General features: G+C 43.7%; 1 protein-coding gene across 14 annotated transcripts in view; it reads right to left on the reverse strand.

Annotated features, from left to right (window-relative positions):
• FANCC (FA complementation group C) overlaps window positions 1-24,771 on the reverse strand; it is a 325,195-nt gene that overhangs the window by 35,342 nt on the left and 265,082 nt on the right. For 13 of the 14 annotated variants that reach the window (XM_073021384.1, XM_007969912.3, XM_073021383.1 and 10 more), the window contains 2 exons: window positions 15,111-15,275; window positions 326-482 (listed from right to left, as the gene is read on the reverse strand). In XM_073021384.1, the coding sequence (XP_072877485.1) occupies window positions 326-482; window positions 15,111-15,275 (322 nt within the window). The remainder of the gene's footprint in view (window positions 1-325; window positions 483-15,110; window positions 15,276-24,771) is intronic. The other variant, XM_073021389.1, reaches the window with a different exon arrangement.

The raw sequence follows: 24,771 nt of genomic DNA on the forward strand, positions 1-24,771 counted from the left end.
TAAGTTCATTTCTAAAAACTTATTTTCCATGCTGAAATAATAAATACTGTTTTTAAAAAGTCTGTTGTGCAAATGTCAATTCTGGTGAACATGTGATATATGGCACATCAATCAAGTAAACCTCGAATCTCTCCCTGCGTGCTCCAAGGATGCAGAAAAGCCCCTACGTTAGCAATTTCAAAAATAAAATGTAAATACACGATTATTTATAAAGGTTCCAATTGCTCTTTTGTTTACATCCCCCCCTTTCATTCTCTGACTAAAAGAAATGATTCCCAGCATCTCCTTCAAGGATTTTTTCCCTTCATCAAAGCCCAGCACGTACCAGCGATGAATCTTTTATAAAGCATTCGATCCTTCTCAGACAATTTCTCTCACTGGAGATTAGCTTTTCAAAAAGATGCAGCATTGCTTTTTCAAGGCTGGGAAGGTGCCGAAGCCAGAGGCAGACTACAGCCGACATGGGGAGAGAAATCTTCTTCCTTTCAGAAAGAAATAAACAAAACTTTAAATAGAAATGGCTTACTGAAAAAAGAAGATTAAGAAAGTTCAAAATGCAATCACTAATCCAATTTGTGAGACTTCTTCTCATCACGGTCATAGCAGTGGCTAATAATTTATAGAACCAGTGAATATTTACCAAGTACTCATTTGCAAAATAATGTGAATATGCTTCCACTTCAACTCACCTTAAGAAATCAGAAATGCTTAGGAAAAAAATTGCTTTCAAAAAGAATAAGCAAATGTCTAGTGATGGAAGAAAGAGGGAGCGATAAAAAACGGGATGGAAAGGCCTTGTGATGCCTAGTCTCTAACTGAAGAAATAAGCGTGTTCAAATGTGTATCATCATGCCTCACAATAGGGACGTGGACCTGGGTTTCAGTCCCAGCGCCACTGCCTACTAATTGTATGATCTTGGGGAAGTTCACCTCAGTTTATTCATCTGTAAAATGGGCCTATCTCCTTCACAGTGTTCTTGTAAGGATGAAATGCAACAACACACCTGCAGTGATTAGCACAGGGCTTGGCACATAAACATTCAATAACTGTAACTGTAATCGGTTGCTTGAAAGTTGAAAATATTTCTAACAATTTCAAGGCCAGATGCAGTGGCTCACACCTATAATCCCAATACTTGGAGAGACTGAGGTGGAAGGACCACTTGAGCCCAGGAGTTCAAGACCAGCTTGGTCAAACAGTGAGGCCCTGGATCTACAAAAAAAAAATGTTTTTAAAAAAATTAGCCTGGCATGGTGATGTCACACCTGTAATCCCAGCTACTTGGGAGGCTAAGGCAGGAGAATTGCTAGAGCCCAGGAGGCTGAAGCTGTAGTGAGCCGTGTTCACGTCGCTGCACTCCAACCTGGGCAAAAGAGAAAGACTTTATCTCAAAAGAAAAAAATCCAATTTCATATATGGTGGTTATAGCCTAGTTGATGCACTGGACCTTAAGTGTGACACTGGATAGGTTAACAGGACTGGGAATCAAAGGCTCCTTAAAAAAAAAAAATAGATGCAAAGTCTCGCTCTCTCACCCAAGCTAGAGTGCAGTGGTGTAATCAAAGCTCCCTGTAACCACAAACTCCTGGGCTCGAGTGATCCTCCTCCGTCAGTCTCCCCAGTAGCTGGGACTACAGGTGCACGTCACCACATCTTGCTTTTTTCTTGCAAAGATAGGGGTCTTGCTATTTTGCCCAGTTTGGCCTCAAACTCCTGGCCTCAAACAATCTTCCTGCCTCAGCCTCCTAAGATGTTCGGATTACAGGCCTGAGCCCCAGTACTCCACAAACACAACCATTTTGTGTAGCTACATTTGTTTCTCAAGGAAAATATATTAAGGTCCTCTTGTGTCAGTGAATTGGGGCTCCACTTCCCCTCCTTGGAGGAAGCATGAGGGGCACGTGTCTGACTCTGAGCCCCAACGGCTGGCTCTGGGATACACTAGAGCTGCCCCCCAGGGCCACCTGCCCTTTACCTGCACATCCCAGACAGTGGGTGCTCCCCAGTGGGTGCTTTTCAAACTTGATGTCTTTATGCATTAGTCTCCCTCCTGTCTTGCCCAAGGAAAATAAGCAAATAGAAATGAAGCCAGATGCACACAAATCTTGAGGTGGGGAAAGGACAGCACGTGTGTTCCAAGGCCTGGCTTTCCAGCAGTCACTGTCACCCCCTCCCACTCTCTGGCTGCCACAGACGCTACTGCTATTAATACAGAAAACTAAAGTGGGGGCACAAGCCCCCCCTGACCCAACAACCCCTTCAAGAAGGGCCTGTCCCTGCACCATGACTTGGGGGCCACTTCTCTGCAGAGCAGGTGGGAAGCCAGCAACTGGGGAAGCCAGCAACTGGGTCCAGGGACAGAGCAAGGGACGTGGGGAGCAGTTCCTAGAGGTTTCACTTTTTTGCTTGCTTGGTGTAGCTCCTGCAGACCTTGTCCTGGGTTGATCCTGGAGCAAAAGCAGCAGGGAAGATGCTGAAGACCCAGGGAGACTGCGCAGGAGCTGGCAGAAGGCAGGGGAAGGCAGGGAGGGCACATTCACCTCAGAGCCCCCTGATCTCCCGCTCACACCCTGAGCTTCAACTTGTCCAGGACCCACCAGCAGGTCCCGTTCCTCATCTCCCCACTTCCCACACCTGGCAAAGCCCTGCCATGGTGCCACACTCCCTCAGTACCGGACATGCCATGTACTCAGATGAATGCCATGGTGCCACACCCCCTCAGTACTGGACATGCCATGTACTCAGATGAAAAGAAGGGAAGAAATGATTTCTGGAGGATTTACTAAGAGATCAGTTTGAAGTGTGTGGATTTGGAGTGTCTGAGGCACAATCGAGCAGATATTCAACAGGTCCTTGAATATCCAAGGTGGAAGCTCCGGGAGAGGTCTGGGCTGAAGGTACCTTGGGTGACAGAACCCCAAGGGAGGAAGCTCTGAGTGGAGAGGCAGGCAGGGGAGGAGGAGCAGCTGCAGATGGCAAGAGGCACAGAAGCAGAGGACGCTGTCCCCAGAGCACGACACAACACAGGCCTCGGGCAGGAAGTGTGCCTCTGAGCAGTGCCGCAGAGGGCGAAGGAACCCTGGGTGTGCCGGGCAGGCCCTGGATGGGAGCGCGTGGTGGAGGGAGGAGAGGAGTGGAGGTGAAGTCAGGACTGGAGATAGGACTTCAGAGGACTGGCGGTGACAGGAGTGATGCCAGGCGGCGGCCCAGAGGTGGGGCCTAGCGTGCTCCTGAAAGGCTGCCGACGGGCAAGGCGCAGAGGAGTGGGAGAGGCTGAGCAGCAGGGGCTGGAATGATGCTGTTTCGTTTGCACTTGAATCCCCAGAACAGCCCTATAAAACAGGTACAAAATTATCCCTTCCTCGCACAGAAGAGGCAGCCGAGGTCAGAGAGGACCAGGACTCGCAGCTGGTAAGACCTGAAGCCGGGGGGGCTGAGGTGGAGTGAGTACAGGCCCACACTGGCTCTGGAGGGGTGCAGGAAGCCGGGCCTGGGCTCCGCGGAACAGCCGGCAGATTGACTGGGTGGGCCACACGCCGTGCCTGTGCTTATGCCCCTTGTGAAGAGGAAAGGCTCTTCCATCCAGGTGGTCAGCCAATTCTAGCCGCATCAGTGGAGCCCTGGGGAGGGGTTCCTGTCCAGCAATCAGCGGGGAGCAGAACACCCCTGGGTGTGGAGAGGGTGCTCGTAGCTTCCATCATGGAGCCAGGAAGCTCTGAAGAGGAGAGTTCGCCTCTCAGTGGCTCCTCCCTTCTCAAGCAGCAGTGCTGGCTTTGACCAGCTTTCCTCATGCCTTATCTTTTTCCAGGATCCATGTGATAGGAATCTGTGTGTCACTGGAAAGGCGTTTCACTGCAGCGAGGTCTTCTGCCAGCACCACATCCTGGCCGAGAGCCATGGCACGGTGCGTGTCCTTCACCCGCCAGGTGGTGGCGGGGAGGCTGCTGCAGCACTCGGGCCAGGCCACCAGGAGCAGCAGCAAATTCACAGAACCGACCCGTCAGCGGCAGGAACGAATGGACACTGCATATCACGCAGGCACACGAGTCACACTCCAGTCAGTAAAGTGCGTGGTGCGCCCGTTCTAGTTTGAAAACAATGTGTGTTAATGGCTGTCTTTTCATTAGAGCCTGGATTCAGAGCACACTCTACTAATTGCTGTGAGTGATTACGTTTATGGACCCGTGTTTAATATTTGGATAGATTTTGCTCTAAAATATCAGTGACTTAACTCTTTGTAATCACTCCTGAATGAAGGAATCGCTGAAGCGGTATGATCTTGACATGCTTGCCTAACAGAATTTGGCCAAGCCAACATATTTGTATTCTACATGGTGCTCTGAACCAGGCCGGCTTTAAATAAAAAGGCAAATCACAGAAAAAGCACTGCAAACGGCCTTTAAAAACATGCAGCTCTCTCATCTAACAGTAAAGGAGGGAAATGCACCAATGCAGTCTCAGTTTCACCTTCCCCGTGCAGGCACTGAGAAGAGTGACAACACGCAGTGCTGGGGTCGGCACAGGGTGCACCTCCTCACAGGCAGGCGGGCAGTGGCTTCACACGGCCAGTCAGGTGGTGCCACTGAAGCAAATGCAAGACACACACCCCCGTCTTCATCATCGCACTGCTGTGAATTTGCCTGGCAGAGACAGAAACATCAGTCTGAGGATATTTACTGCAATCCTTAAATATGATCGGGACAAAACTAGAAACACTGCAGTGTGCACCCATGGGGACGGCGGAACAGAGTGTGGGTCTGTGCCATGGAGCATGCCCCTATTTCAAATGAGCTGGATCCGTGTCCTGGGAGGGGTATTTAAGACGTGCTGGTTAACATGCAGGCTCTGGAGTGATGTGGCTGTGGTGTGATGCTCCTTTTGTTTCGACAGTGAGCAGAAAATGGCTTTATATGGACTTTATGTTTAACAAGCACAAGGTATGGCTACCAAAATTACTGGAGGATGAGGAGGAGGTAATGAACATCTTCTGTATATACCCTGTGCTGTATTGTTTGACCTGATAGAATGAATATATATATCTACACACACACACACATATTCTGTGGAAAATTTAAAGAGCCAATAAAGTAAAAAAGAAAAAAATGCTTTTAGGGAGACTAAAAAATTCCATTCTGTTCAATGTGTTAGTGACAGAAATGCTAAGGTTGTCCTTTTTCTTCTCTATACTGGTTCCATCTATCCTGCCTGGAATTGACCAAAATCATGAATTCAAGAAAACAGAGTAAGATAAAAACTTGACTCCCCCAAATCCCTACCTAATAATTAGGAGAGTTTTCTGTATCATAGTTATGTTTTAGGGAATGGATAGGACATTTAGAATTTATGTGTAATACATTACTATTTTCTCCTTTAAAATAATGAACAGTAGGCTTCCAGTCAGGGCTCCACTTAGAAATCTGATTTACAGTGACAGTGTCTGACATGAGGCAGGGAAGCCTAAACAGGACGTTCTCCCCTGTCCAACAGACTCTTCCAACAGATGCCCCCTTGACATTTAGAAAACTCTACTTTGTTTCCCCCAAATACTGAGTTTAGTGAGGAAGTTGTGTTTTCTCATCCTTTCCAAAAAGAGGTAGCAGGTAAAGAAATTGGTCCAACGGCTTATTAAATAATTTTGGCTCCAAATATTTTTATAGCTACAAAAAACGAAACAAAACAAACAAACAAAAAACCAGAATGCAGAATTAAATTCTTCACAAGAAAGGTTCTTGATGAGGGAGGCCCATCTGAGGGGCTGTGTTCTAAAGCTGTCTGAGTGGTAGAGAGGCGGCCAGGGCTTCCTCAGCCAAGACAAAGGTGCGCCGGCAACAGTCCACCTTTTCAAACCAGAAAGAGACCAAGGCTGTTTGGGTTGCCAGAGAAACTCACAAAACTTGGATTGAACTGTTCTGGAGAACTGCTTAATTCCAAGGAACTGAAAAGGACACTGTTTGATCCTAAAGTTGTATTTAGGTGACAGCCTGATCTAAGCAATGCATCGTAATTCAAAGGTTGCCATCATTATCATCTGTATGTGCAGAGCAGCTCACCTCTCAAAAGGCAGCCGCCAACAAGCAGAAGAAATGTCCAACCCCAAACACACCAGAATGTCTGTCAATTACACAGCAGATTTTTGTTAGAAAAGTAAAGTTTTCTATGACTAAATTTGTGACCATATCTTATTAAGGTTAAAAAAACAGGATGTGGCCGGGCACAGTGTCTCATGCCTGTAGTCCCAGCACTTTGGGAGGTCGAGGAAGGTGGACTGTTTGAGTCCAGGAGTTCAAGACCAGTCTGGGCAACATGGCAAAACCTGGTCTCCACCAGAAATACAAAATAATTAGCAAGGCATGGTGGCACATGCCTGTAGTCCCAGCCACTCGGGAGGCTGAGGTGAAAGAATCACCTGAGCCTGGGAGGTCGAGGCTGCAGTGAGCCGTGACTGTGCCACTGCTCTCTAGCCTAGGTGACAGAGTGAGACCCTGTCGCAAAAAAAAAAAAAAAAAAGATATGAGGAAGTCTCTCAGTTTCAATCATGGATAAACAATATTAATAGAAATGGGAGTTTTAGTTACTGCTAATTCTTTGCCACCTTTTTATCCTTGGTATTATGCTGACCTTTCTTTGTTTAAACACTCACCTGTATGATATGACAACATTTAAATCTGGATTTTTCTTATCTAAGTTGAAAAAAACATAAACCCAACAGCTTGATTGTAGATCGGCCCTTTCTTGTAATTTACGTTTTCATTTCCAGAGGTCTCATTTTCCTGATTTGTAAAATGGCTAGAGCGATACTGAGGGTATTCAAAAGAATCTGCGGCTCCCCAGAGTAATTCTAGTTAGGCTCCTTTTTTGGGGTAATTTGCTATGCAAGAGCATAACAGATGAGTAAACTACTAATACATAAATTAGTAAAGAAGCATAAATTAGGTTCTTCTGATAAGATAATGAATTGTTTTCTTATTAAGCACTGCTGGAAGCCATATTAGCTCTTTCAGTAATGGGAATTAAGCTTACATCTGGTTTTAGTTCAGTGGTTCTTTTGTTAGGGGGAAAAATATGAGTTTGTGAAAACTTAATACTACACATTGTCAAAAATAATACAATTACTAAAGTCAATAATGGGAACAGCAATATGCTAACAGTTTACAGTTTGTTTGTTGGTTTTTTTTTTTTTTGGATTTTTTTTTTGAGATAGAGTTTTGCTCTTGTCGCCCAGGATGGAGTGCAATGGCACGATCTCGGCTCACTGCAATCTCTGCCTCCCAGGTTCAAGCAATTCTCCTGCCTCAGCCTCCTGAGTAGCTGGGACTACAGGTGTGTGCCACCATGCCTGGCTAATTTTTGTATTTTTAGTAGAGATGGGATTTCACCATGTTGGCCAGGCTGGTCTTAAATTCCTGACCTCAGGTGATCCACCCGCCTCAGCCTTCAAAGTGCTGGGATTACAGGTGTGAGCCACTGCGCCCAGCCACTAACACTTATTTTTATTTTTTAGAGACAGGGTCTTGCTATATTGCCCAGGGTGGAACTCCTGGCCTCAAGTGATTCTCCTGCTTCAGCCTCCTGAGTAACTGGGATTACAGGTGTGTGCCACTGTGCCTGACTTTTTATTTTTATTTTTTAAAGCCTATAGCACCCGCTACTCCCCAGGCCCAACCCCCTTCGGCTTCCAAGATCAGGCGAGACTAGGCACATTCAGGGTGGAGTGGCTGTAGACGCTAATGGTTACGGGGTATTTACTGTGGATACCACGCACCGTACTAAGAATATTACAGTCGTTCAACCCATTTAAATCTTAGTGTAAGTATTTGTCCTAGTTTGTAAGTTTATTTCTGTTATCCCACCACACTTAAAAAAGGGACCTCTTTTAACTCTCAAAAGTGGCATGGTCTAGATTTTAAATCATATGGCTGCCCTATTTAACACTCAGAGCCACCCCTGAGCTGCGAGTGTTAGAGTGGTCAGTCAGAGACTGGTATGTCAGTCATTCCTACTACTAGGAGCTGTTTTTACTCACAGAGCACTTCTCACACTCCCTGTGTGGATTTTCTTCCTCCACACAAACCAATGCTCCCAACTCTCTAGACACCAACTGGGTGTCCAGTGATTCAATTCTGACACCACCTGGTGTTAGCACACACCCCACCCCACAGGTTAAGGGCTCAGTCCCACAAGACTGCCCCCACTTCAGATGCCAGCTACAAGTCTGGGCCTCTCATTCTTCTGCCCAACTAGCTATAAAATCAGAGGTTCCAATGATCCTCTCCTCAGGTTTGACAATTTGCTAGAATGGCTCACAGAACTCAGGAAGACACTGTATTTGCCTTTGCCAGTTTATTCTGAAGGATACAACTCAGGAATAGCCACATGGAAGAGACGCATTAGGCCAGGCCTGGGGGAAGGTTCAGAGCTTCCGGGGCTCTCTCCAGACAGGTCACCTTCCCAGCACCTGGATGTGACCACTAACCTGGAAGCTGACTGAACCCCACAGTTTAGGTTTTTTATGGAGGTCTCACAATGTAAGCACAACCGATTAAATCGCTGGCCAGTAGTGATCTAGGTTTTTTATGGAGGTCTCACAATGTAAGCACAACTGATTAAATCACTGGCCAGTAGTGATCAGGTCGAACTCTGAGCGTCAGGTGTGGTTGGTTCCTCTGCCTACCAGACCCCATCCCGAGGCTATCTGGGGGCCTACCAGGAGTCACTTCATTAGCCTACACCCAGGTGTGGAGAAAGGGACTTATGAATAATAAAAGATGCTCTTCTCACCTCAATACTCAGGAAATTCCAAGGGTTTTAGGAGCCTGGATGAAGACCAAATGCACATTTCTTATTGTATCACAGTCACGCCTTCATTCTTTTTTCTCACTTGTTCACTGTCTCATTCATTCAGGCATATAGAACAAATTCTCCATCCAATCTTCAAGCTTCTCAGTATTTTTGAAGCAGCAGATTCGGATGACCTCAGAGGACATGTCATGCTGAATTACTTATACTTACAAAAGGACCTCAGCAGCCCACCCAGGAAGCTTTTGTGCAATCTGTAGCCTGCAGGTGCCTATGACGGCAGCCCCAGGGACAGACATGAAAAGTTGACATTTAGGCCAAGAAACTTAAAAGTTCCTCAAGGTTATCTAAACCATAAAGAGGGCCAAGCATTTGCTGTTTAAAAGACAGGCAGCCCATTGCTGAAAATATATGACTGCATGTGGAAGCCAAGGCCAAAGACACCAGCCAATTGTCAAACAGATGAAATTCCACTGGTGTACTGTGGTTAAGCAAATAGTTGGAAGGCTAAACACGGGGTAGGGTGCATTGGTCAAAGAAAGCGTGTGGTTTCCAAATGACCACGCAGCACATCTGGGGAGGGGGTGTTGGGCGCGGCTGGTAATTTGCACTGATTGACTGGATCAGCCTCGCTGTGTCAACATGTGGCTGGGATGTTCCGTCTACGGGAAAGTGTCCATGGAGAGGCTCCAGCTCTTACGCCACTGCTTGGGGAACTTGCTGAGCTGAAGCCACAGGATTTGGACACACTGAAGACCACCCAGCACTTCTGGACAGTCTGTCCCTTATGGATTAGCAGACATAACTTTCCAAACCAAATAAATTTTATGAGTTGTTGAGGGAGAACGTGCTCTCACAAGCAAAATTGCAAGCAAGGGAGTGTGGGCCTGCCTGGGGAGCCACTGCCCTCGGCGTCCCTCTGAGCACTGTGCTGGAGCAGGAGTAGCTGTTCTCTGAGCACGTCGCCTGGCCAGTGATTTCTCAAACAGCTTTCACAGAGGACCAGGAGTGTTCACCCCCAGATGCCCTTTAATTCAGCTCTTGCTGAAAGAGTAAGGCTGGACACGGGGGTGGCTGAGACCATATTTTCCTGTGAAATATATTCCTAGATCAATCAAGAAGGGAGCTGCCACAGTGAAAGGCAAGAGCATTTCAGTTAAATATTCTTTGTAAGTATTTTGAAAAATCACTGTGGAGAGTGAAAATGCCAGCTGGTGTGATCAGCGGCGGGGCCAGGAAGCATGTGCTCCGTTGCAGGTGTTGGGCACCGTGAGGGAAGGATCCCAGGGCCGCGCAGCACGTTCACAGCGCCCTTTACTTGGTATCTCACATAAGGACCACACATAACGCTCGGACTCCTCAGGAAGCTCACTCCACTTACTGGGTGAATCTTGACAGAAGGTTTAGAGTAGGTAGAAAAAAGGCCGTTTTATTTTTTTAACCACAAAACCTGTGATTTGACCATTTTTCGAAACATCAAGTTACTTAATCTTCTATTTCTCTTTTTAAATCTCACTTTCACAAAGTCCTGGATTATAATCTTTCATATAAACTGAAATTAAAATATGTATCCTAATTTTTAAGAGTTATAGATTTAAAAAATGGAAATACTCTGAATTGTAAGAACGGTGGTTTTGAGCCTGTTCGTTTTCCAAACGCAACAACATAATGAAAATCTATTTGAAGATGGAGAAGATCCATTTATGACAGTGAAAACATTCAAAACACAAATACAACAAAACATTAGGAACAAGAAACGTGTAAATCCAATGTGTGAAAAATCTATACAACGCTCCCATCGCTCACAAAAGCTGAACAAATGGTAAAACATATGTGTTCTTGAACAGGCGCACAGAAAGCCTTAACATCATGAAAACACCAGCTCGCTCAATAATCTATATACTTACAGGAGTCTTCCCCCGAACAACACTGGGTGTCTTCCCTGCAACTAGAAAAATTGGTTTCAGAGTTTATGTGGAACATAAGACAAGCAATGATAGCAAAACAACCAACCAACAACCGTGGTAACGGAGACAAATCAAAGGGAATGATCCTTAGTTTGCATCGATGCCAGCACTAAAGCAATGATGCTGCCGCACACACATGCAAGAGAGGAGAGAACCGGAACAGAGGGTAACAAAACAGGCCTGACTGTGTGAGAATGTGACGAGGGCGCCACCTAAGCCCGCAGGACTGCGCCCCGGAGGCCCGCACCCCCCGCCGCACTCCAGAGGGCGCCCCGGAGGCCCGCACCCCCCGCCGCACTCCAGAGGGCGGACATGCTCTACCACCTGAGAGAGGGGAAAACAACCGCATTATTTCAACAAATGATATCAAAACAAAAAACAAAGAGGGATTCAAAGAGACTTGAAAGAACCTATAAACCAAAGGCAATGTGTAGATTTGAACTCTGATTCTAACCAACTGGAAGAAAAATTCTAAGACAATCAGGATAATTTAATTCCTGACTAGATATATGATGATAAGGAACTAATGTCAATTTTAAGATGTAATAATGGTATTGTAGTTTTGTTTTTCTTAAAAGCATTGTATAGCAAGGAAGGGTCTATATATGTAACAATTCTCCGATTTCTCACTGAAAGTATTTAAATAAAGAATTGGGCCGGTCACAGTGGCTCACGCCTATAATCCCAACATTCTGGGAGGCCAAGACAGGCAGACTCCTCGAGTTCAGGAGTTTAAGACCAGCCTAGGCAACATGGTGAAATGCTGTCTCTACCGAAAATACAAAAAATTAGCCAGGCGTGGTGGCACACACTTATGGTCCCAGCTACTCAGGAGGCTGAGGTGGGAGGATCGCCTGAGCCTGGGAGTTTGAGACTACAGTGAGCCAAGACTGCACCACTGCACTCCAGCCTGTGTGACAGAGGGAGATCCCATCTCAAAAAAAAAAAAAAAAGAATTGAAAACATAAATAGTATTAATAAAATGATTTAAAAGCCACAGTATTCTTAACAAAATGTCAGGTTTATAAGCAGTATCATTTTAAAATCACATTGCATGTATGCCTTGAATTCAGAAATGTGCATGCTTTGGATCTCATTATCTGAGACTGAGAGGGCTCTGCAAATTACACCACACAGTGGATTCACAGTGTTTTCAAACACTGCAGACAGAGCCACTTGTAACTTGGAGACATGACTACAGCAGTAGTCAGAGGCCATGCAACAATTTTCAAAGTGGGGTCCAAAGAACCCTTTCCAGAGATGGAGGGAAGAACTGAGATGCGTTAAAAGAAAAAAATCATTATTTTAAAAATTCTCATAATTTATCTTGGGCCTACGTGGAAACATAAGAAATAAGTACACTTTGTTGGGGTTTGCAGTAATATATATTTTTTAATTTTGAAAACTTTTCTAATTTTTAAATTTTATCTAAGCTGTTTTAGATAATTTTATTAGATATACATTTTTATGTATATATACAGCATGTATTTTACTTACATATTTTAATACATATTTTAGATTATTTTGTAATTTTACAATATTCTATTTGAAAAGTAACATTTATTTTATAATGTATTTTCTTGTATTTAAGAATGGATCATTGGCTTTAATGAGGATTAAAAGATTCAATTTCTCATCCTACAGATGTTTCATCAAGAAAAGGTGCGGTGGCTCCTGCCTGTAATCCCAGCACTTTGCGAGGCCGAGGCGGGTGGATCACCTGAGGTCAGGAGTTCGAGACCAGCCTGACCAACATGGAGAACCCTGTCTCTATTAAAAATACAAAATTAGCTGGGCGTGGCGGTGCATGCCTGTAATCCCAGCTACTCGAGAGGCTGCGGCAGGAGAATTGCTTGAACCTGGAAGGCAGAGGTTGTGGTGAGCTGAGATCGCGCCACCGTACTCCAGCCTGGGCAACAAGAGTGAAACTCTGTCTTCAAAAAAAAAAAAAGAAATCAAAGGAAAGAAAAGACGAAACTGGAAACTGACACATCAGAGAATTCTCTGACTCATGAGATGGAGACATCTGCTCCAGACAAAAAATGTGAGGAAAGTTATTTTTCCCTTGCCTTTACAGATGTTAATGATTTGCCTTATTGTGTCTTACGCAACAATATTTCAAATACTATCATGGTGCGAGTTAACTGCCACACCAATTTGAGGCCAATCATTGAGAATCTAAAGAAAAAATTAATTTAAATGCAGATGTGATAAATTAACATGTCACCAACAGAACTGTACTTCTGCCTTACAACAGAATCTCTGGACTTACTGTATTCCTTGTACTTGTCTGGTATCAGCACCAACTAAGCACAGAAGCTCTTTTATATGAAAGTTGGCCACACACACAAGTGGTAAGGAAATACTTAAATTACTGAATAACTATTTTGAATCTCCTCGCTTTTCCTGGAACAACTGTGTTGACGTTTGCACTGATAGCGCAAAAGCAACGGTGGGTAACGCAGCTGCGTCTCGGTGGGAATCAGAGCAGAGACAGTCCTCACACTACTCTTCACCACCACACACACACAGTAGAAACACCGCGCTTTCACATACGAATGTTTGATGAACCAGTTTATCATACCGATTTTATTAAACTGCTGCCCTCAAGGATACTTTTTAAAAAGAATTCTGTATGGTGAAAAGGAAAGTGTGTATAAAGCACTTCTGCTTCATAATAAAAAACGACGGTTGCCTGGAGAAAAGGACTCCACCTGTACACCTGCACAACTCTTTCAGCGGTAGACTCACCTGACCACTTTTTGTCATGGAAATTGACTTGAAAGAATGACTAGCAGACAGGCAGTGGTTAGTCACATTTTGGGATTAGGCACATACTTTCTCAATAATTTGCAAAGTGACTCAGTCCCCTCAGGAAAATGACTGATAGTGTTTGTAGCCCATGATAAATTTTAGCTTTTAAGCAGAAATTAGGATCTTGGAAAATCTATGTTCACCAACATAAGCTTGACAGCTTCCCAATACTTAAAAGTCGTTTCTGATGAGGTGGCACTAATGATAGGTTTTGATATTGCATAATGAAATATGTCAATGTTTGGAAGATATACATAACTCAATTAATGAAGATTTTCCAAATGAACCCTGCATAATGCTGCAAAATTATGTGTGTAGGCAAAAAAGATCCACTGAAAGTGCAAGACAGACCAATGGGTTTTAATGTAACAGAGTATGGAAAGTTAACTGATACAATTTCAGATTCCACATTGCAACTACCCTTTAAAAAATGACCATTTTCAAATTTTGGTGAACTATCAAAGCAGAATTATCTACAACAATCTGCGATGGCTATTAGAAAATTCCCGCCTTTCCCAACTACTATCTATGTGGGACTAGATTTTCTTCATACACTTCAACCAAAACAACACATCCCACCAGAAGCAGATATGAGAATTCAGCAGCCTTAGGGCAGAAAATGAGACTTGCAAAAATGTAAAAACAATGCTGCTCCTGTCAAAATTTTTTTTTTTTTTTTTTGCCTTGGAAAAGAGCATTGTCTTTCATGAAAATATGCTATTTGTGTTAATGTGTAATGAAATTATTTTTATTTTTTAAGTGAAGAAACAGATTTTTAAAAATTTAGTTTCAAATATGATAAATATTAATAAGTGTTTAACAGATTTAAAAAAAAACTCTTGGGAATGTATGAACACAAAGAAGGAAACAACAGATGTGGGGGCCTACCTGAGAATGGGTGGGAGGAAGGAGAGGAGCAGAAAAGGTAACTATTGGGTACTGGGCTTAATACCTGGGTGATGAAATAGCATGTACAACAAAACCCTATGACATGTGTTTACATATGTAACAAACCTTCACATGTACCCCCAAACCTAAAATAAAAGTTTAAAAAAAAATGCTTCGGGCTCCTCAGTAATTTTTTTTTTTTTTTTTTTTTTTTTGAGATGGAGTCTTGCTCTGTTGCCCAGGTTGGAGTGCAGTGGCGCGATCTTAGCTCACTGCAACCTCCGCCTCACAGGCTGAAGTGATCCTTCTGACTCAGCCCCCCTAGCAGCTGGGATTACAGACACACGCCACCACACTTGGCTAATTTTTGTATTTTTAGTAGAGATGGGATTTCGACATGTTGGCCAGGCTGGTCTCAAACTCCCGACCTCAGGTGATCCAACCACCTTGGCCTCCCAAAGTGCTGGGATTACAGGTGTGAGCCACCGTACCTGGCTGGGATACTCAGTAATTTTTAAGAGTATAAAGGGGTACGGAGACAAAAACGTTTGGACCCTGCTGTCGTATAGTCTTTCCAACACACCACAGCCTTCTAAGAAAAGGAAAAATGACGCAGGATGACAGGAGACATGAACACCACTTACAGCAAAACGGCCTCGTTTACAGCCTCAAAGAACTCTGGCTGGAGGATTTCCTGAGGTTCGTGTCCGTGACAGACGAGCAAAGCCTCCACCAGGGGGTCAACATCTGGCAGGGTAATAAGTGGGACACAGACTCGTGACAGGGACGCCAATCGCTCGGGAGTCATTCTATGGAAGAAATAAGAAATAATCACCCAAATCTAAGAGCCATGCATAATTAAGGACATATAAAACCTTCATGCTAAAAAGGTCAACAACAGATCACCTGTTTTGCCTCTAAATAAAGAGAATAACTCTAACACCATCGATGAACACTTCTCTTTTATCCAATTCTTTAGGAAGACATCTTTTAGCTGCCAATGCTGTTTCAGTGTCATTCATGGTCAGGACTTTGTTCTTTATATCCACAGGCACTTAATATGTCCAAAACACAACTCCTGAAATCCCTTCCCAGTGTTCCCTTTCCCCAGTGCCATCTCGTTTGCTCAGGCCCAAATGCTGATTCCTCCCTTTCTCTCAGGCCCCTCATCTGATGCACCAGTGAATACCAGCAACACGTCCAACCTCTTCTGAACGCCTCCATCACTGCCCTCCTACGTGGAGAGTAACCCACCACCTCCAGCCTCTGGACTTCTTGCTTCTGCACTCACTCCTGTAGTTTAACATCAGAACACTTCCAGCACCCCTTTAAAAATTCAGATCACAACACTTGTCTGCTCAAAGCTTTGCAATGGCTTCCCACCTCATGCAGAGAATAAGCAATGTCTTTCACTAGCCAGCAAGTCCTTCCGTGGTGGGTTCCCGTCTGTTTCACTGACTTCATCTCCTTCCACTCTTACCTTTGTCTTTTCTGCCTCTGACTGCCCCAAGTAAGGTCCTGCGGTCCCCAGTTGCAGCTCAAATGTCCCTTTGTTAAGTGAGGTCTTCTCTGATCATCCCATGTCACTATACTGTCTACCATGTGTGGCAATTTAAATGTAAATGAATTAAAATGAAATTTAAAATCCAGCTCAACTGCACTAGTCACAGCTGAAGTGCTCAACAGCTATGGGCGGCTGGCGGCTAGAGTCCCGAACAGCACACACATACAGGATGTGCCTGGGACCATGTACAGGATGCGCCTGGGACCACACAAAGCACCGCTGGACACTGGAGCTTCACGCGCTCTCCTACCCGTGCTTTACTTCTCTTCCTGGTACCTTTCACCATCTGACCTATACGGTATTCCCTTGTAGTACTCATGGTTCGCTTCCTCCTGAGAGGGCAGAAGTTCTACGATGGCAGGCAGCTTCTCCTACTTTGCCCACCACTCTATTCCGAGCACCTAGGGATAACTCCTCACACACAGCACATACTCAACAAATCCATCTCCAGTGCAGTGAACGATAAATAAAATGAAAGTTCTGGGTGGACCCTATTCAATGTTTTTCCATATGTAATTGTAAATATAGAAATTTAGTCTTGTGTTTTGTGAAACACAAATGGCACCACAGTGTAGAGCATATAGCTGTCCCTCATTCTTAAAAACTTGCTGCCTATTATTAAAACACACGTGTTCTGTAATTTAACAATGCCACTATCAGTAGGCACTGAGGCTGTTTCTTGTTTTTCACTATTCAAACAGGGCTGTGGCACTACCCTTGCCCATGCCTGTCTGTGCCCACGTGTGAGAACTTGCATATTAAATTGCCTTCCAAGGCCAGGGGCGGTAGCTCACACATGAAGTCCCAGCACTTTGAGAGGCTGAGGCAGGCAGATCGCTTGATCCCAGAAGTTCAAGACCAGCCTGTGTCACATGGAAAAACCCTATCTCTACAAAAAATACAAAAACTAGCTGGGTGTGGTGGTGCATGCCTGCAGCTGCAGCTACTCGGGGGACTGAGGTGGGAGGTTGCTCGAGCCCAAGAGGTCAAGGCTGCAGTGAGCTGTGTTCACACCAATGCACTCCAGCCTGGGAGACAGAGCGAGACCCTGTCAAAAAAAAACACACACACACACACACAGACACACACAAAAAAATGCCTTGCAAAAGACCAATTTACTTTTCCACCCCTTCCAATGATATCATTGTTTCTATTTCTCAAAAATTTAATGAACAAAAATTGCTATTTCATTGCCTTAATTTGCATTTTCCTGATAACTTGTGAGACAGTAATTGTTACCCGCTTGTATTTACTCTTCAGAGAATTTGTTTATATGTTTGCGTATCATTGTCCTATTTGTTCATTTAATACCTATTTATTGATCCCCTATTGTAGTCAAGGCTCTGTTTGAGGTGTACGTGATACAGATGCAAAGATGACAAGGTCTCATCAGGGACAGGAGCAATATAATGCCAGATGATACTGAGTATCATGCTGAAAAGAATACTCAGAAGTGACAGAAATTTACCAAGAAGGTGACATGTGAGCAGTGCTCTGAAGGAAGTACATAAACAAGCCACGTTTGTATCTGGGAGGAAAACACTGCAGACAGATGAAAAGCAAATGCAAAGGCCCTCAGCATCTGAAAACAGCGAGGGGACCCACGTGGTCACACCCAGTGAACCAGGGAGGATGGCGGAAAGGCTTCTGTAGATCACTGTAGGGGGCCTGCATATTCTTTTTTAAAAAACTTAAGTTTTCATTTTTATGAAAATAAATGCAACTATATTTTTTAAATTTAGAATATGTATTTACTTTTAAATTTTTATTTCAATAGCTTGTGGGTAAAATTAGTTTTTTGTTACACAGATGAATTGTATAGTGGTGAATTCTGAGATTTTTTTTTTTTTTTTTTTTGAGACGGAGTCTCGCTCTGTGGCCCAGGCTGGAGTGCAGTGGCCGGATCTCAGCTCACTGCAAGCTCCGCCTCCCGGGTTCATGCCATTCTCCTGCCTCAGCCTCCCGAGTAGCGGGGACTACAGGCGCCGCCACCTCGCCCGGCTAATATTTTTGTATTTTTTAGTAGAGACGGGGTTTCACCGCGTTAGCCAGGATGGTCTCCATCTCCTGACCTCGTGATCCGCCCGTCTCGGCCTCCCAAAGTGCTGGGATTCCAGGCTGAGCCACCGCGCCCGGCCGAATTCTGCGATCTTAATGTGCCCTTGCCCGAGTAGACTGCACCTAATGTGTAGTTTTTATCACTAGCCCCCATCCCACTCTCTTCCCGCTTCTGAGTCTCTGAAGTCCATTATGTCACTGTATGCCAGCAATGTCCAATCTCTTTGGCTTCCTTCTTTTTGGAAAAACAATTGTCTTGGGTTACACACTCAATACACTAATACCAACGATAGTTGATGCGCTTAAAAAAAAATCGCAAAAAAACTCAATGCTTTAAGGAAGTTTACAGATTTGTTTTGGGCAGCATTCAAAGCTGTCCTGGGCCGCATGCAGCCATGGGCTCGACAAGCTTGCTGTGTGTCTCTGTGTACTCATAGCTTAGCCCGCACTAATAAGTGAGAACATAACAGTTTGTGATTTTCCACTCCTGTGTTACTTCACTTAAAATAATGGCCTCCAGCTCCATTCAAGCTGCAGCAAATGATATTATTTTGTTCCTCTGAATGGCTGAGTAGTGTATATATACCACATTTTCTTTATCCACCGATTGGTGGTGGATGGGCACTTATGTTGGTTCCACATCTTTGCAATTGTGAACTGTGCTGCTATAAAACTACATACGCAAATGTTTTCATTTTTTTCTATAAAGACACCTTTTCCTTTGGGTAGATAACCAGTAGTGTAATTGTTGGATCAAGCAGTAGATCTACTTTCAGCTTTGTAAGGAATCTCCACACTGTTTTCCATAGAGGTCGCACTAATTTATATTCCCACCAGCAGGTATGTGTTCTCTTTTCCCCACATCCATGCCAACATCTATTGTTTTTTGACTTTAAAAATGGTCATTCTTGCAGGAGTCAGGTGGTATCTCATTGTGGTTTCAATTTACATTTCGCTGATGATTCGTGATGTCGAGCATTTTTTCATATGCTTGGCCATTTGTACATCTTTTGAGAAATGTCTATCATGTCCTTTGCCCACTGTTTGATGGGATTGCTTTTTTCTTGCTGATTTTAGTTCCTTGTAGATTCTGAATACTAGTCCTTTGTCAGACGCATAGTTTGCAAATACTTTCTCCCACTCTGTTGGCTGTTTTCTCTGCTGATTATTTCTCTGATGTAACTACTTTAAATGGTCAGTCATTCAAAGCTAATGAAAACAGCAGCTTCTGAAAGGGCATTCCCATCCCCATTTTCTGATATCCAGAAATAACTACGTTCAACCCTAATTAATTCTTTAGTACTTCAGTGTGTTGTCTGCTGTTCAATACAAATTGTAACTTCAAATTTGTAGCGGGAGGGCTGGGTGTGGTGGCTCATGCCTATAATCCTAGCACTTTGAGAGGCCGAGGAGGGCAGATCACCTGAGGTCAGGAGTTCAAGACCAGCCTGACCAATATGGTGAAACCCCACCTCTACTAAAAATACAAAAATTATCCAGGCAGGGTGGTGGGCGCCTGTAGTCCCAGCTACTCAGGAGGCTGAGACAGGAAAATTGCTTGAATCCAGGAGGCGGAGGTTGCAGTGAGCCGAGATCACACCACTGCACTCCAGCCTGCTGTCTCAAAAAAACAAAAAAGAAAAGAAAAATTGTAGTGGGAGATCCATCAGATTACGGAGAAAAGAGAAGTCCAGGATGTTTCTGATAGGAACGTAAATAAATAAGCACAAACACTTTGGAGAACAACTGGTAGCAACGTGCTACCATTTCTTCTTACAGGTTAGGGAGACAAACAGAACTGTTTGTAAAAGGTAGATTCGATCTTGCTGTGAATTTGTACAGAAATGAATAAATGATGATTTATTTACAGAATGGAATGCTATATGGCAGTTTAAATGAATAAACTAGACCTACATTATCTGAATATGTAAATCTCAAAAACTGAATGAAGAAAGCAGGTTACATAAAGATATCCACAATACACCATCCTTATGTAAAGTTTTTTTTTTTTTTTTTTTTTTGAGACGGAGTCTCGCTCTGTCACCCAGGCTGGAGTGCAGTGGCGCAATCTCGGCTCACTGCAAGCTCCGCCTCCCGGGTTCACGCCATTCTCCTGCCTCAGCCTCCCGAGTAGCCGGGACTACAGGCGCCCGCCACTGCGCCCGGCTAATTTTTTTCTATTTTTTAGTAGAGACGGGGTTTCACCATGGTCTCGATCTCCTGACCTTGTGATCCGCCCGCCTCGGCCTCCCAAAGTGCTGGGATTACAGGCGTGAGCCACCGCGCCCGGCCTTATGTAAAGTTTTAAAACACTCACAGCAAAATGTGAAGTAAAAGTGTTAAAACATGGCAAGAAAAATCTACACCAACTTCTTGGGCATGCTTGCTCCAGCAGGGAGAAAAAAGAAATGGAACAGGAGAAGGATGCTTCAGCCTCTAATTGAAACATTTTATTTTCTTAAAAATATCAAATACATGTATTAATAAAATGTTAACACTGTAAAACCTGGGCAATGGGCACACAGTTTTTCCACGTCATAAGTGTTTTATAATTAAACTTTTAAAAAACTAAAATACAATGTTAACTAGTAAAATACTGAAAATGAAAATATTCATGCTAGGCATGGTAGCTCATGTCTGCAATCCCAGAACTCTTGAGGTTAAGGCAGGTGGATTAGTTGAGCCCAGGAGTTTGAGACTAGCCTGGGCAACATGGTGAAACCCTGCCTCTACAAAAAAATACAAAAATTAGGTGGGCGTGGTGGTGCACACCTGCAGTCCCAGCCACTTGGGAGGCTAAGGTGGGAGGATGGCTTCAGTCCAGGAGGTGGAGGTTGGGGTGAGCTGAGATCATGTCACTGCACTCTGGCCTGGGCAACAGAGCAAGACCCTGTCAAAAAAAGAAATGAAAGAGAGAGAGAGACAAAGGAGAGAGAGAAAAGAGAGAGTGGAGGAGAATGGAGGAATGTGGAAGGGAAGGAAGGGGAAGGGAGGGAAGGTGAGGGGAGGAGAGGGAGGAGAGGGGAGGAGAGGGAGGAGAGGGGAGGAGAGGGAGGAGAGGGGAGGAGAGGGAGGAGAGGGAGGGGAGGGAGGAGAGGGAGGGGAGGGAGGGAGGGAGGGAGGGAGGGAGGGAAAAGAAAATATTCATAATAAAGGGGTTACTTCCTGCCTCAGGTTCTTATTTCCAAATAGCAAAAGTAACTCATTAAAAAATAATCATCTTTAATCAGCCTTAAACTGCTTAGTGTTTATTTCCCTCTGGAGTATTTTTTCCCCTTTATTTACATCTTTTTTGTACTCTTCCCATTATTTGATTGTAATGGTCTCTTTTCAGGGTATTGCTATACGATTATTTGTGCTTTCCATTTTCTCACCCTCGGACAGAAGACAAGCAGTTCAGAAAGGTTTCTAAAGTCTCCTGGACCACAATTAAAAGACTCTGCTGGATGGTATCAGCTGACACAATCTTCTTTTCTCTTTCTTTTTTGAGACAGGGTCTTGCTCTGTCACCCAGGCTAGAGTGCAGTGGTGCAATCTCGGCTCACTGCAACTTCGACCTCCCCAGGCTCAAGCGATCCTTCCACCTCAGCCTCCATAGTAGCTGGGATTACAGGTGCTTGCCACCACACCTGGCTAATTTTGGGGTTTTTTTTTTCTTGTAGAGATGGGTTTTCTCCATGTTGCCCAGGCTGGTCTCAAACTCCTGGGTTCAAGTAATCCTCCCACCTTGGCCTCCCAAATTGCTGAGATTACAGGTGTGAGCCATTGTGCCCGGGCTGAGACAACTTTTATAGATTAAAAACTTGCCTTTGTGCCAGATTGTGCCACTTTGGAAGACGTTTATTCTCTAGTTCATAATTGGTTTTGTTGTTGTTGTTGTTGTTAAGAATGCCTGCTTTTCAAAAATAATATGAACAAATTCCCTGGCACAGAGCAAAGTCCACTGATGGATGTCCATGCTGGCATCCCAGCTGGCAGGAGTAGCAAGGATAAAATGGGAATGAATTTAGTTAGCAGTTCAGGATATTCCTAGTCAAAGCAAACCTATGATACAATCAGTAAAATTCTTAACTGAATTTACTAAGAATGCGAGATGCCTGTGCCAGTAGAGCACTCCCTGTAAACCAACACGCCTGATACATTTCTCATTTGCTCTACTGAATGATGTTTAGAACCTTTTCTTTAAAGAATTTTAGAATTCAACAAGATAAATTTTTTCCAGGTACTTTTCTGAATGTGTTGAGCCCTTACACATAGTTTTTAAGGTAATTCAATCTCTTGGACTGAGTTCATTTATACCTATCAGAAGATTGAATTTAAAAAGCAATTTGATCCCTAACATGCTTTTTGAGCCTTTTTAGTAGCTTTTGTGTTCACCATTCATAAAAGTTTAACTTGGATTCCTAAAAGCTTGTGTGAGAACCAAAACTTTTTAAGTCCACAGTTCTCCAGTGAATTGCAAATTCTGCCAAGTGTGTTCTCCTATCTCAAGTGGAAGCCGGTTTAATGAAATCAGGTAACAGAATGGCACCATGATAACATCTGCGAAACAGCTGCCAACCACACTGGAGCCATTATAATTTTTGCCATCACTAATCATAACAATTAAAATAGGTATCATAATACTACCTAACTTTCTACTACACATCTGAAGTTCTCTGTTCATTTTTAAGATTTACAAATTGAAACAAATAAATCAGAACACAGTGTAAGAGGCAAACTACTTTCTGGTATACGCTTAAAGTCAGGACAGTCCCATCCACCTATGAATCCAAGTTTCTAATTCCTTTCCTTTCACAAGTATGACTTCAAATGTCCAAGCAGCCAAGAGAACCCAAACTTAAGCACCATATTAAAAATGCTATGCTGTTTTTCTGGGGGTTTTTTTTTCCTTCTAGAAGGCATGTATGCATTTATTTTTTCTTATTTTTTAGCACTTGAGTGTTTAACATTCATTTCCAAAGATTCAAAAAGTCTCACGGAAAATAGAGAAATTGATCTCATAACTTCAGATGCATGCGCTCGCCAGAGGAACAACAACAACAAAAAGTGGGAAAATTAGCTTCCTTTCTCTTTGTATGATTTTTAGAGGCCTGATAAATTGTGTTGTCATAGGGCTTTAAATAGAGTTTCACTTGCCACCAAGTAAAGTCAACAATTCAGTGACAGAATGTTTAAATTCTATCCTGTTCTTTGCTACAAACCATCTAGAAAGAGCAGCATTCTGAGCATGATCAGCTTATCCTGTAGCCCTCTGGTTTCGGGGCAGATGGTTTGGAAGCTACAATACAACCACACAGGAAGGATGTTCCCAGCAGTATATGGTTACTGTCCAGCCTTCTGCAGTTGAATTCTTGTGCAGAAACTATTTGGAAGTGCTGCTCTGGCAACCAGTCAAGACCTAATGCTTAGTGCGATTCAATCTGGAAAGCGCTGTGTAACTCTCCACTTGAACCTGGGTCTCCGCACTCTGACAAGCTTCAGACCAAAAGAGGAGCCGTGAAGGCTGTCTGCACCTTGAAGTCTCTGGAAGGTTATCAGTTGGGTTGCCCGAATTTTGGTATACCCAGGAACTACCTGTCCTTATGAGATTTTTAAATTTTTCAGAAAAATTATCCTGGATCGTTTCCAGCCTAATTAGAAGATACAATCCGCAGCCATGATACATGTCCCCAGCACCAGTCTTTCCGCCCACTCAGTCCCCAGTAATAATCTCTGACTCTTCTCATTTCCTCTTTTCAGATAATGAGAGAAAAGTTGCACTTAGAGATCTTTTAGGGAGGAGGAGTGATGAGTCAGGCTGGAGACCTGCCTATCTGAGAGGCTACACGAGTGATGCACACAGGCAACTCTCAGCCTACCTTTCAGTTGTACAAACATCCATCCAGCCCTAACTCTATGCAATACATTCTGCTAGGCTATGTGCAGAGTATACACCTTCACACACAACCCCACACACCTCTTCCTCTACCAGCCCACCCACTAAGCTCATAAATTCCAAAAATTTAAGATACTTACAACTCACACTAAATGTGTCTTTTTGTTAACAACTTAGATGATGGACTCAAAAACACATTAATTAATTTTAGATCTAAAACCATCTTGGTGGTAAGAGAACGATGATAAAGCACTGTGGAAGGTCAACGTTGAAAGGATTATCTGCCACTTAAGAAAGTGGTAGAGAACAGGAAGTACAATTTAGAAAAGGTGAATATTTGAGGAGAAAAGACAAACTGTTCACACAAAATAGATCACTATGGGTAGTTTGACAAAAAATTATCTTCATGAGAATTTACTATTATCAAGAAAATAATACAGCTAAACTATTAACGATTTATAGGAATTCATCAACAAAAATAAAAACCGTAAATAAAATTCTATCATGTCACCATACAGTATTCAGATCGTTACTAGGGACTGATAAGCAGTTACGGGAACTGCTTCTAAAGAAGTAATGTAGAGCAGCATTTCTCGTACGTCCAGAGAGTACGTCTGGACAGGTGTTTTAAAAAGCTCGTATTTCTTGGTCTCTCCCCAAGGGATGCTGATGCTGCTGATTCGTAGGGCCACACTTTTGAGTAAGTTCTGGTGGAGAACTGCTACACATCCCGAGGACTGAAAGGCAAGACCTAGGAAGAATGCTGACGCTCATAATCTACTCAAAGAGAAAATAAGATGAAAAT

Source organism: Chlorocebus sabaeus, chromosome 12, assembly GCF_047675955.1.
Source record: "Chlorocebus sabaeus isolate Y175 chromosome 12, mChlSab1.0.hap1, whole genome shotgun sequence".
In the NCBI taxonomy this organism is placed as follows: domain Eukaryota; kingdom Metazoa; phylum Chordata; class Mammalia; order Primates; family Cercopithecidae; genus Chlorocebus; species Chlorocebus sabaeus.